We start from the raw sequence: 12,281 nt of genomic DNA, 5'->3' as shown, positions 1-12,281 counted from the left end.
TTAAAAGGTAAGACTGTAGAGGAGCAGTGGCAGATATTTAAGGAGATATCTAATAACTCTCAAAAAATGTATACTCCATTGAGAAAGAAAAACTCTGAGAAGGATGCACTGTCCGTGGCTAACTGAGGAAGTTAAGGATGGTATCAGATTGAAAGATGTACAATGCTGCAAAGATCAGTGGTAGGGCAGAAGATTGGGAAATTTTTAGAAACCAGCAAAGGATGACTAAAAAAATGATAGAAACAGAAAGTAAAAGCTTCTTCAAGTATATAAAAAGGAAAAGAGTAGCTTGGTCCTTTAGAGTGTGAGACTGGGGAATTAATAATGGGCAACAAGAAAAATGGCACAGACTTTGAATAAGTATTTTGTATCTGTCTTCATAGTAGAATACACAGAAAACATCCCAAGAATAGTAGAATAGCAGGGTGCAAAAAGGGAGAGAAGAACATACATCATGATCACAAGAGAAAAAGTCCTAGGAAAAACTAATGGGACTAAAGGCTGACAAGTCCCCTGGATCTGATGGCCTACTTCCTAGGGTCTTAAACGATGTGGCTGCAGAGATAGTGAGTGCATTGGTAGTCATCTTCCAAAATTCACTAGATTTTGGAAACCTCCCAGCAGATTGAAAAACCAAAAATGTACTACCTCTATTCAAGAAAGGGGGGAGCGAGGAAGCAGTTAACTATGGGCCGGTTAGTCTAACATCTGTCATTGGGAATATGCTAAAATCCATTATTAAGGAGGTAGTGGTAGGACATTTAGAAAATCATAATACAGTTAGGCAGAGTCAACATGGTTTTGTGAAAGGAAAATATTGTCTGGCAAATTCATTAGAGTTCTTTGAGGATGGGTAGTAGGGTAGATAAAGGGGAACCAGTAGATGTAGTGTATTTGGATTTCCAAAAAGGCATTCGATAAGGTGCCACATAAAAGGTTACTGCAGAAGATTAGAGTTCATGGTGTTGGGGATGATATATTAGCATGGATAGAGGATTTACTAACTTAACACGAAACAGAGTTAGGATAAATGGGTCAGTTTCAGGTTGGCAAACTAACTAGTGGAGTGCTGCAGGAATCAGTGCTAGGTCCTCAACTATTTACAATCTATATTCATGACTTGGATGGAGGGGCCAATTATATTGTAGCCAAATTTGCTGGTGACACAAAGGTAGGTAGGAAAGCAAGCTGTGAGAAGGATACAAAGGGATATCGGTAGGTTAAGTAAGTGGGCAAAAATTTGGCAGATGGAATATGATGTGGGAAATTGTGAGCTTGTCCATCTTGGCAGGAAGAACAGAAAAGCAGAATATTATTTGTATGGAGAGAAATTGCAGAATGCTGCAGCACTGAGGCATTTGGGCATCCTTGTACATGAATCACAAAACGTTAGCATGTAGGTACAGGAAGTAAGTAGGAAGGCAAGTGGACTGTTGGCTTTATTGGAAGGGGGTATAAAAGTAGGGAAGTTTTGCTGGTCATTGATGAGATCGCATCTAGAGTACTGTGTACAGTTTTGGCCTCCTTACTTAAGGAAGGATATACTTGTTATGACCGAAGCAGTTGGTAAAGCAGAGTTATTTAAAATTCCCAGAGGGAAACCTTAAACAACTGTCATAACCTATGATTTTAAGTGTCATGGTTGAGATGCGACTCTAAATTCAGGAATCGGACCACCAGTTCTCGAGATTTTACATTAGAGTAAATGAAACATTTTATTACTTTACACAGGTTAAAATACATATATACATGGCTTCAAATTACTGCTGTCATAACTTTTAAGAAATTCCCAAATTAATCTCCATTAAGGAAACAGCAACCCATAGACTTAACCAGAGACCAAGCAAAGCATTTTCACCTTATAAATTCAAAATGAGGTTCTTTTCACTTTGGTTGTTGTGGAGCCAGTTGAGGGTTTACAGCTGCCTTTTGATCTCACATTGCCTCTGTTCTGCACACTCTAAAACTGCTGAAGTTATACCTACCAGCCCTATTGAATGCTAATTATCATTGTATCAACAACCTCTGAACTAAACCTCTCTAACAATAAAACCCCTTTCATAGTACCAATTTTATTAGTAATATAAACATGTTGCTTGTTAGCTGCCAGATAGGCGTCAAGTTTTCACCCTACTTCTTGAATGCTCTGTTCAAAAAATGCAAATGCACGCTATCTGTCTTACATATCAAAACTAGTGCACATCAAAGCACCCAGACTAGCTGGCTTTAATCCAGTTAAGACACACCCACAGATTAAACCTCTATTTTAAAAGAAAAATATCTTCCAATAATATTATATACATTAATAGCTTCATGACATACTTGCAATGGAAGCAGTTCAGAGAAAGTTCACTATGCTGATTCTTGGCATGAAGGTGTTGTCTAATGAGGAAAGGTTGAGCAGGTTGGGCTGTACTCATTGGAGTTCAGAAGAATGAGAGGTGACCTCAGTGAAACATATGTTTCTGAAGGGGCTTGACAGGGTAGATGTTGAGAGGATGTATCCTACCGTGGGGGAATCTAGAACTGGGGGTGCAATTAAAAATAAGAGTTCTCCTATTTTAAGAGTGAGATGAAGTATAATTTCTTCTGTCAGAGGATTGTTAGTCTTTGGAATTCTCTTCCTCAGAGAGCAGTGGAAGCTAAGTCATTGATTATATTCAAGTCTGACTTAGGCAGATTTTTGATTGACAAGGGAGCCAAGGGTTATGAAGGACAGGCAGGAAAGTGGAGTTATGGCCACTGTCAGATCAACCATGACCTTATTGAATGGCAGAGCAGGCTTGATGGGCTGAATGACCTACTCCTGGTCCTTTTATTATTATCTTATGATCTTATGAAAGGGTGCTTTTGCTTCAGGGTGTATAAAATTAAGTGAAAGGCAGGATGGTGATTGGAGCATCAAGGCTATCAAGAATATTGGATGTAAGCAACTTTCTGTGTGTCAATAATCAAGTTGCCTTTAAATGGTCGTTTGGTACTACAGGACTTGAGTATCACTGAAAAAAGAGACTTTTTTTGTCTAAGCTTTACATCTTGCACTCAGGACAATTCGCAATTTGGCATTTTCTTGCGTATTGTCCTGATGAGTGCACGATGAAAAGCTTCAACAAAAAAAGCCTCTCTTTTTCAGCAATACTCAAATAGACTTTCCTCATTCTACAGCTTCTTATGAACATATGCCCACAAGGGCCACTCAGCTCCTGACCTCATTACAGCCTTGTTCCAAACGTGGACAAAAGAGCTGAACTCAAGAGGTGAGAGTGATTGCCCTTGACATCAAGACAGCATTTGACCAAATATGGCATCAAGGAGCCCTAGCAAAACTGGAGTCAGTGAGAATCGGGGAAAACTCTCCACTGGCTGGAGTCATACCTAGCACAAAGGAAGATGGTTGTGGTTGTTGGAAGTCAATCATCTCAGTCCCGGGACATTGCTGCAGGAGTTCCTCACGGTAGTGTCCTAGGCCCAACCGTCTTTAGCTGCTTCATCAATTACTTTCCCTCCATCATAAGGCCAGAAGTGGAGATATTCACTGATGATTGCACATTCACTGATGATTGCACAATATTCACCACTCGCAACTCCTCAGATACTGAAGCAGTACATGTCCATATGCAGCAAGATCTTGACAACATTCAGACTTGGGCTGATTTAGTGGCAAGTAACATTTGTGCCATGCAAGTGCAAGGCAATGACCATCTCCAACAAGACAGCATCTAACCATTGTCCCTTGACATTCAATGGCATTGCCATCTTTGAATCCCCCTCTATCAACATCCTGGGGGTTACCATTGACTAGAAACTGAACTGAATCAGCAGCAAGTAATTCAACTCCTGACTCCCCAATGCCTGTCCACATAAGGCACAAACCAGGATCGTGATAGAATGCTCTCCACTTGCCTGGATGAGTGCAGTTCCAACAACATTCAAGAAGCTTGACATCATCCAAGACAAAGCAGCCCGCTTCATTGGCACCCCATCGAGCAGCTTCAACATTCATTCCCTCCACCAGATGCACAGTGGCAGCAGTGTGTACTATCTACAAGATGCACTGCAGCAACTCATCAAGCCTCTTTCGACAGCACCTTCCAAACCCATGACCTCTAACACTTTGAAGGGCAGCAGATGCATGAGAATGCTGCCATGCAGGTTCCCCTCCAAACCACACACCATCCTGACTTGGAGCTATATTGCAGTTCCTTCACTGTCGCTGGGTCAAAATCCTTGAACTCCCTTTCTAACAGCACCATTGGTCTACCTACACCGTGTGGACTGCATCAATTCAAGAAGGCAGCTCACCACGGCCACCTCAATTAGGGATGGGCAATCAATGCTGACCTAGCCAGCGGCGCCCACACTCCGTGAAAGAAATTTTTTAAATCCTGATTTTAAAACAAAGATTCACGGTTTCCAAAATCTGCAGCCATGCTTCTCTCAAACTGAAAAATAAATATGGTGCTTCAGGTTTCGATTTGAAACTCCCAATGGAGATTGTGTCATCCTTGAAGACTGTAGAGCGTTGTGATTTTGGTTACTGAATGGATGTTTCTTCTTCTCTCCCCATCCCCCCGCCACCCCACATTCTTCATAGGATTATTTTGACATAGTGAAGAATCCTATGGACCTATCAACAATAAAACGCAAGTTGGACACTGGGCAGTACCAGGAGCCATGGCAGTATGTGGAAGATGTATGGTTGATGTTCAACAATGCATGGTTGTACAACCGCAAGACCTCACGTGTATATAAATACTGTACAAAATTGGCTGAGGTCTTTGAACTGGAAATTGATCCAGTCATGCAATCTCTTGGCTACTGCTGTGGACGGAAGGTAAGAATATTTATAAAACATGTAAACTACTTCATGCTTTTAATAAAATTAGTTGATTGAGCTATAATTGAAGAAATATAGTTTGTATAAAATTCCCACCACTTTTTCTATGATGTCACGTGCTATTATCCACCTTTTTCATTACAATCGTGAAGTCAGCCAGTTCTAGCTGTACAGGAGTGTAGGAATGCAGAGACCAGTATTATTTCTTCAACAACAGGAACTACTGAATAAAGTTTGAGCAATCTCTTTACCCATTCTCTTCTCCCAACATGCTTCCTCTTACATTTTCAACAAGACGCTTCTGGATATTTGCTGGCCTCCTCTAAAGATTGAAGTTGTGGGATGAATTTGACTCGGGCAATTTTTCCTCCTAAAGATCTCCAATACTAGTAGAAAAATGAGTTAAAACTAGGAAATTGGGGAGCTTCGTCAATGATAATAGGAGTGTAGAATAAATTGCCAATAAAGTCAACTGAAGTTAATAGCTTAAATCTGCTTACAGGACAACTAGATGCGTTTCTAGAGAAGAGATGGTGTTGAGGAACATCATGAGGGTGGAGCAGGTCAGATCATGATCAAAAAGATGGAGTAGTGAGGCCTAATGGCCACCTGTGCCTGAAAAATTTTCAGTTCCTGATACTTGAAGTAGAAAAATGTTATATATAACCAGTAACTCTCACCCTGGTGAACTTTAGGCTTTGTATGGTGAATACCTACATGGTCCACCCTAGCCATGCGTATATTCATTTTATTGGATTTCTCCATATTTTTACAGCCCATATTCTGCATTAAATTTAGCACAGTTAAAACTAGTAAGAAGCACAATTGGTTCATGTCACTCGCTACATATTTGCTGTAGAGATGAGAAGACTGAAGCTCCTGCTTTTAAGATGTTTGCATCGGAACCGAATTACTGCAGTGCAGATCACATTAATTTGTTGTTTTGCCTTTTCTCCACAGTATGAGTTCTCTCCTCAGACATTATGCTGCTATGGAAAACAGCTGTGTACAATCCCTCGCGATGCCACATATTTCAGTTATCAGAACAGGTAAGGAAGTGGAGGCTAAATATTGTGTTGAGGGAAGGGAGGGCAGCAGAGATGCAGGCAAGAAATTATTCTCCTTCCAGTGACAAACCAAGTTCATTACCTGGCTACAGGGAAACTTTAGGAAAGTGTGATGCTTTCATTAGGCTTCTTGTACTTACCATTTATGTGCAATTACTTTAGAAATGTAGGATTAATCAAAGCTAGAGGATGGAAGCCAATTAATTTGGACCCAATGAGAGGTGTGATTGTGAGCTGTTTAAAGCTCTAATTTGTGACAGATTTATTTATCTTGGTCCTTGTTTTGCCCTACATGCTTCGGAGCTTGTACTAAATGTACTTGCGTAGGTTAGTGTGCACAAAAGAGTGCTTTTCGGCTGACTATTTGTAGGATACATTTTATGTGTTTTTGGATTTGAATTATTGTTTCAAGAGTTCCAAGGATATATATTTAACTTTCTCTGCCTTAACTGTGTCAAAGGGGGAGCAATGAAAATTTATGATTTTGTCTTGAGAGTTTAATGAAACTTAATGAATTTTCTTTGTCATATTATGGTTGCCTTTTAGAAATCAGACTGCTGAGAGATGTGTTTTCAATGTCTGGGAATGTTGGTTTTCAGAAACCAAAGCTCATTTTGAAAATGAATTTGCAGGCTCACCCTTTCTGCTCAGCTCCAAAGTATGATCCTAAAAGCTTGCATTCTGTTTTATAATCCTTGTTCCACGTGTACATGTACCATTAACACTGATAAGTTAATGGGTTGTTTTATAGCTTGGGGACTAAAATTTTTAACAAATGAAATAGCAACCTGTCAAATAGAGCAGAGAAAGAAAGCAGAGTGCTGAATGAAATGAAACATGCTGAGGTTGGAGGAATTGATATTTATTGAGTTACTGTCAAAAATGTCAGTTTGTTTCTTTGTGCTTCTGGCAATCAATATTTATATTTTTATTTTGGTTGTGAAAGTTAAAGAATGAAGATTTGAACAGATGGGCATTTGCCTGTTTGCATTAATTGTGTTGTATTTCATTGTCTTTATGGATAATTTCCTCAACCATTATCAAGTGTCTGTCTGATTAGAGAATTTTTGTCAGTAGTGTGTCAGGTCCCTGGTTACAACTGTTAATATAAATTATCAATGTTTCTAATTGCTACAGTCAGTAATGTTTTAAACTCTTGTTCACTGTTTGCTCTTCAAATTATTCTACCTATCTCTGTCTGAAAAAAATATTGTCTCATATTTGAGGTAGCTGTTCTAAAATCTTGTTCCTGTAGCAATATTGCATAGATTTTCTATCCTAGGTCACTATTCCATCCTCAGCCTCTTTATGTGATGTTGGTTATGGGAGAGGTCACAGTGGTCCAGGAATAGCTTGATTCACTTTAATGGTGGCTAGCGCTTGAGATCAGCTGGGAAGCTGATCCAGAATCACCCAGCCCTATAGGAGGAATGAAATGACAGGCTTGTGCTGCATCACATATTAGATAAGTAGATCACTTGAGATTGAAACATGGATAAAATGGTAATGGCAGAATTGAGCATTAGTCCTTCAAAGAGCTGACTAAATCAACCAGTATTCCAGTTGCTAATTCACAGTCCAAAATTGTATATTTATGTTAATATCATAGATAAGACAAAGACAGTTGAGACACTATCTTGTTTTTAATCTTGACTGCGGAGCATTTGATGTATTTGTGTATGTTTCAACCCATTTGAAATCATTTTTAAATTTAGCCCCCAATAATGGCATGAAATGGTAGCAATTAAAGGGACACATAAAATGGGAATCGTGTGTGGTGACTCAGGTGATTTAGCCAGTTAATGCACATGGTTTGTCATCCAAGGTTTCCAGTTACCAGTTCTTGAGTTAGAGAATCTGTTTGAGATTGATGTCGCCAAACCTTAAACGCATTGTCTAATGCCAGCCTGCTTTTGTTGCTATGTTGAACTGAGCAGTACTTTGTGTGCAGAGCTGTGGCTGTATGAGCTGCTGGACGGGAAAAAAAAATCATAGGCAAGGTTTTAATTGGCACCAGCAAGGAATTCAAGGTGTATTGGATCCCAGATATTGTTCTCTGTTATTTTACTTTTAAAACTTATATCTGTACTTCAAGTAAGCACTGTGCATGGACCGTTTTGTCACCGAAAATCTATCCGACTGCAGTGTACAGCCTGTAAGTGAATGATTTGCTTCAGCCACTCTCTAACATTACTGAATAATTTGCAGGGTTTACATTGTCTTTGGTAATAAATGTCATGACTAACACCTCTTATGCTGGAGGCTATTTTATTTGCCAAATTAAATGGGAAATATTGAGTCACAAGCGAGGGGCATTAACCACAAATGTGCACAGTACTGTAGCAATTCAGATACTGGCAGTGTTACAAGATGGCGTTAATGTGTTGCAGATGCCATAATATAACTGTGCACATGTACACAGTGTCATCTCCAAATCTCACCCAAACTTTCAGAAACAGTTCTGCAATTACCCAGCCAAATGATCCGCATCCGTTCTTAATCAAATTAACCAAAGTTCTTTAGAAATTTGACTCAGCTGAGCAGGGTGTGTCCCCGTGAGCAGCAACTCTGCCAGTTGAGCAGATACCACACTACCATTTTGATGTTTTTTAGTGGGTAATGATTGAAGGAAAATTCAGAATTATATTAATTTTATAAGTGAATCTAGATGAAAACACACTAGCTTGATTTTAGTTTTGACTGACAGAAGTTTTGTGTCAAATGGGTATACACACAAGAGAGAAGTTTTAAGTCATATGCTATTGCAACTAAATTAAATGCTCTTTTTCTTCCAGAATGCATGTCAATTCACTGTTGTTATTTGAGTGAGACTGTGTGTTTGTATGTGATACCTGCGTGTTGTACACATAGATGAATGATCTTGCTGGTGCCATTCAGAACCTTGCAGTAAGGCAGGAGCTTGGGTGTGTGTGCATGAGGGAGCCAACAAGAGGGCGTCAGCTCACGCTCTTCATCCACCTATTGGTTGTTTCTTGTTTCTTTATGGTCATGTGGACACAGGTGAATTCACAGCAGTGCCAAGCTTTTACCAGAAAGCAGTGTCTAGTTATAACCATGGATAATAATATTTTTCTAAGAATGGAATAACCTTTTGAAAGTGTGGTTCCAGTAAATGTTACAGGAATTTGCCTTTATATAAGAACCCTCTACAATTTAGTATCTGTTTAATATCAAGGGTTGTACTCAAATTTATTAGGGTACAGCCTGGTCTTTTGAAAGCAGACATTAAACGGATTTGGACAGATTTTGCAACCCTTCCATTTGGTGAATTCAGAACACTCAGCATTTTGAGTTGCTGAATGTAGAAGCCCTAAAGAAAATAAAGGACTTGGATCACTTAACAGCATCTACTTTAAGTGTGTTAATTACACTGGTGACTTTTCACTAGCAAAATTCATTGTAACCTCTGTGACATTGCATAGTTCAATTTGCTATATCACTTATAACCTCAAATGCATTTAAAATCCTGTTGCCAAATAATAATTTTCTTTCCGTGCAACTTCTGATGATGTATCATTGTAAATCACAATCTGCATAATACTCTATTTAAGAATAAGATATGCTATAAAATTAACTTTTTACAGGAACCACACAATGTTTGCTTAGGCCTAAGGGTGCCACAATAGTGAGAATAATTATTTAACTGCAGTTAACTTGTGTTTTGGTAAAATTGTTACTTGGGTTCGGCAGCTGTAGGGATATTTGAAATGTCCCTTAAACAGTTGTGCAGCACTTGTTTCAGTTCTGAAACTGCTAAGTTAAATCACAGAGAGCTTAGATGCCGCTGTTGAGTGCTTGTTAACATAAAGAATCTGCTCTATTTACAGATTATTAGCTAATGCAGTAAAATGTTCTGGAAGTTGCACTTTGTCATAATTTTGCTGCAACACAAACGTTGGAAAGAATTACAACTCTGGAGCAAATGTTGCGATATAACCAACCTCTTCATAGAAAGGTTACCCTGAATATATAAGGCCCCAGTAATAAACTTTCCAAGACTTTATCCTGTGAAGCAAATGTATTCTATTGATGTCCATCTTGAGGCTTTTCAAAAATAGTTTGATTTTTGAATATTGTTTTTCTTTAGTGAAATTTATGAGCTGCTGATATTACAGAGCTGTGGACAACACCTGTATTGCAGAGGACCATGTTTTACTCCAAACAAGTCTAAGGCACAGCAGGCTTGTCTAAGTTGTGAGAAAACCTAGCACGAGTAAAAGGTGGCAGCCGCAGCTGATGACAGTCAGTGTTGTTTATTTCCATCATGAAAGCAGTAGATTCACAGGAAACTATAGGTCAACAGCCTACAACTCCCTATATCGTGACACCTTCCTAGAATTATGTGCATGCAGGGTTAACTGTGCACAAGTACACCTTGCAGCCCAACCTGTACTACACAGAAAAGGCAATTCAGCCTCTTCTTGTGGTACTAATAACTAAACCACAAAATACATGAAAAACAGAACTGCAAAGTAATTCTGCTTTAAATAACCCAACATGGTAGGTATTGTTAGAGCAGGGGCAAATCTTTAATTATGTATACATGTTCCTATTTATAAATCTCACAAACTCTGGATTTGTTTTGATGTTAGATTCTTAGATTGTGGCACCCTTGGTTCTAATGTAGATTTTACAATGATTTGCATATACCTGCTGCGTAATATTTGGTACTGCTTTGTGGATGCATTCACATTCCCTTTGCTCACCCCTCACCTTCAAACTCCCGTGAATCTTTGTCTTGCATAGTTACCCTCACTTTTACTACAGGTGACCAGATTTGCTTTGTTCTGTGGCCACGCAGCTTATCGCAGCCCAGCCAGCTTCTTCGTTATTTTATCACTCAAATTTTTAGCACGCATTTGGGTTTTCTAATGGTCCAGAGTGCACAGCAGAGTGGTTCCCATTTTGATTTAGATATCAACAGCTGCGTCCAGTTTAAGGAGCTGAATTGTAAATGATCCAAATTTTACATTGAAGTTTTTGGTTTTTGAGAAGTTTCCTGACTTTTAAAATAAAAGCAAAACTGGAAAGGGATAACAAAAAATTACATTGCAAGTAGGAAAACTAAAAGCAAGTGACTGGAGCTAAGGAATAGGAAAAGGTCATTCAGTCCCCTGTTCTGCCATTCAGTTAGATGATGGCTGATTCATACCTCAATTCCATATATCCACCTTTGCTCCATGTTCCTTGATACCCTTATCTAACAAAAGTCTCGATCAATCTTACTATGAAATTGATCCCCAGCATCCACAGCCTTGTAGAGGAGAAAGTTCCATATTCCTGCTATGCCCCTGCTTCCACTGCAAGCAACCTTTGCAGTGGTTTACCCAGAGAGGTTTTTGTTGAAAAAGTATGCCCATTTTAGGGTTTTTCAATATGTTTGCCAGGCAGATACAAGATGTAGTCACCTTCATTTTGGCCTACCCAGCCATTGTTCTCTGTTCAACACTAGTGAGTCTTCTTTGGGTGACCAGTTGAGATGGAAACAGGGCCACTTAATCACATAGTCTGCAAATCAGCTTTGAGCTTAACCTTGCAGGGGATGCACTGGCAAATCTCATCTATTTGCAGATTTTTTTTTACAGAAAAAATACACACCCAAGAAATAGGTAGTAAAATATTATTTGCAGTGGTTGGTCCAAAATGGACTCCTCTAGCAACAAGCACTCATGATAGTTCAGAAACTCCAAATGCTATATATTACATGACATTCAAATATTTTGAGGATTTGAATGATGCCATGTATATTTATAATTTCTGTCAGTTTTATATAATTCTATTGCAAGTCTGTCCTATTTTGGCAATGTGTTTGCCAAGGCATTCAGTGGAATGACTGGATGCAGGAAACTGGCCATTTTTAGAGGGTGACTAAATTTATTTGGGGGAGGGGCACTTAAAGAACAAGTTTGGAGTTTTTTTTTTAAATAAAAATTTAGTTACCGAATACTCCATGAAATGTTCTGAACTTGGGCATGATTCGCTTATACATTGCAAATTTTCTCTGTCTGTGGCAATGGTGTTTGACCTCTGTCTTATCTGCCTGCTAATTCCATTGAGGCCAGGTTTCTCCCGCTGAACAAAGCATTCCGCCCAGGAGCATTCTTAACAAAGTGCAATACCTGAGCCATAAGATACTTTCTAAGGTCTCTTATGATCATGATTTTGCAACCCAAAATTATGCGTCTCACCTAAGCAATCAAACCATGCCGGGCACCAGAAATGAGCAGGAAGGAAGCTGCATGCCACCACTTGTGTGGGCAAAATTTGCAACCTGTCGATCAAATTTCTGCTCAGCAACATGCAGTTCAGAATATTAATCAAGGATTCAGCTAGGCAAACTGTATCATAATGTACTT

At 39.1% G+C, this 12,281-nt stretch overlaps 1 protein-coding gene across 6 annotated transcripts in view; it reads left to right on the top strand.

The window, feature by feature from the left end:
• Positions 1 to 12,281, top strand: part of crebbpb (CREB binding lysine acetyltransferase b) — a 154,270-nt gene that overhangs the window by 106,649 nt on the left and 35,340 nt on the right. For all 6 annotated transcript variants that reach the window (XM_078558784.1, XM_078558782.1, XM_078558783.1 and 3 more), the window contains 2 exons: positions 4,595 to 4,834; positions 5,798 to 5,886. In XM_078558784.1, coding sequence (XP_078414910.1) covers positions 4,595 to 4,834; positions 5,798 to 5,886 — 329 coding nt within the window. The remainder of the gene's footprint in view (positions 1 to 4,594; positions 4,835 to 5,797; positions 5,887 to 12,281) is intronic.

Source organism: Cetorhinus maximus, chromosome 15, assembly GCF_964194155.1.
Source record: "Cetorhinus maximus chromosome 15, sCetMax3.hap1.1, whole genome shotgun sequence".
Taxonomy (NCBI): domain Eukaryota; kingdom Metazoa; phylum Chordata; class Chondrichthyes; order Lamniformes; family Cetorhinidae; genus Cetorhinus; species Cetorhinus maximus.
This window is presented reverse-complemented; position numbering and strand designations above follow the sequence as displayed.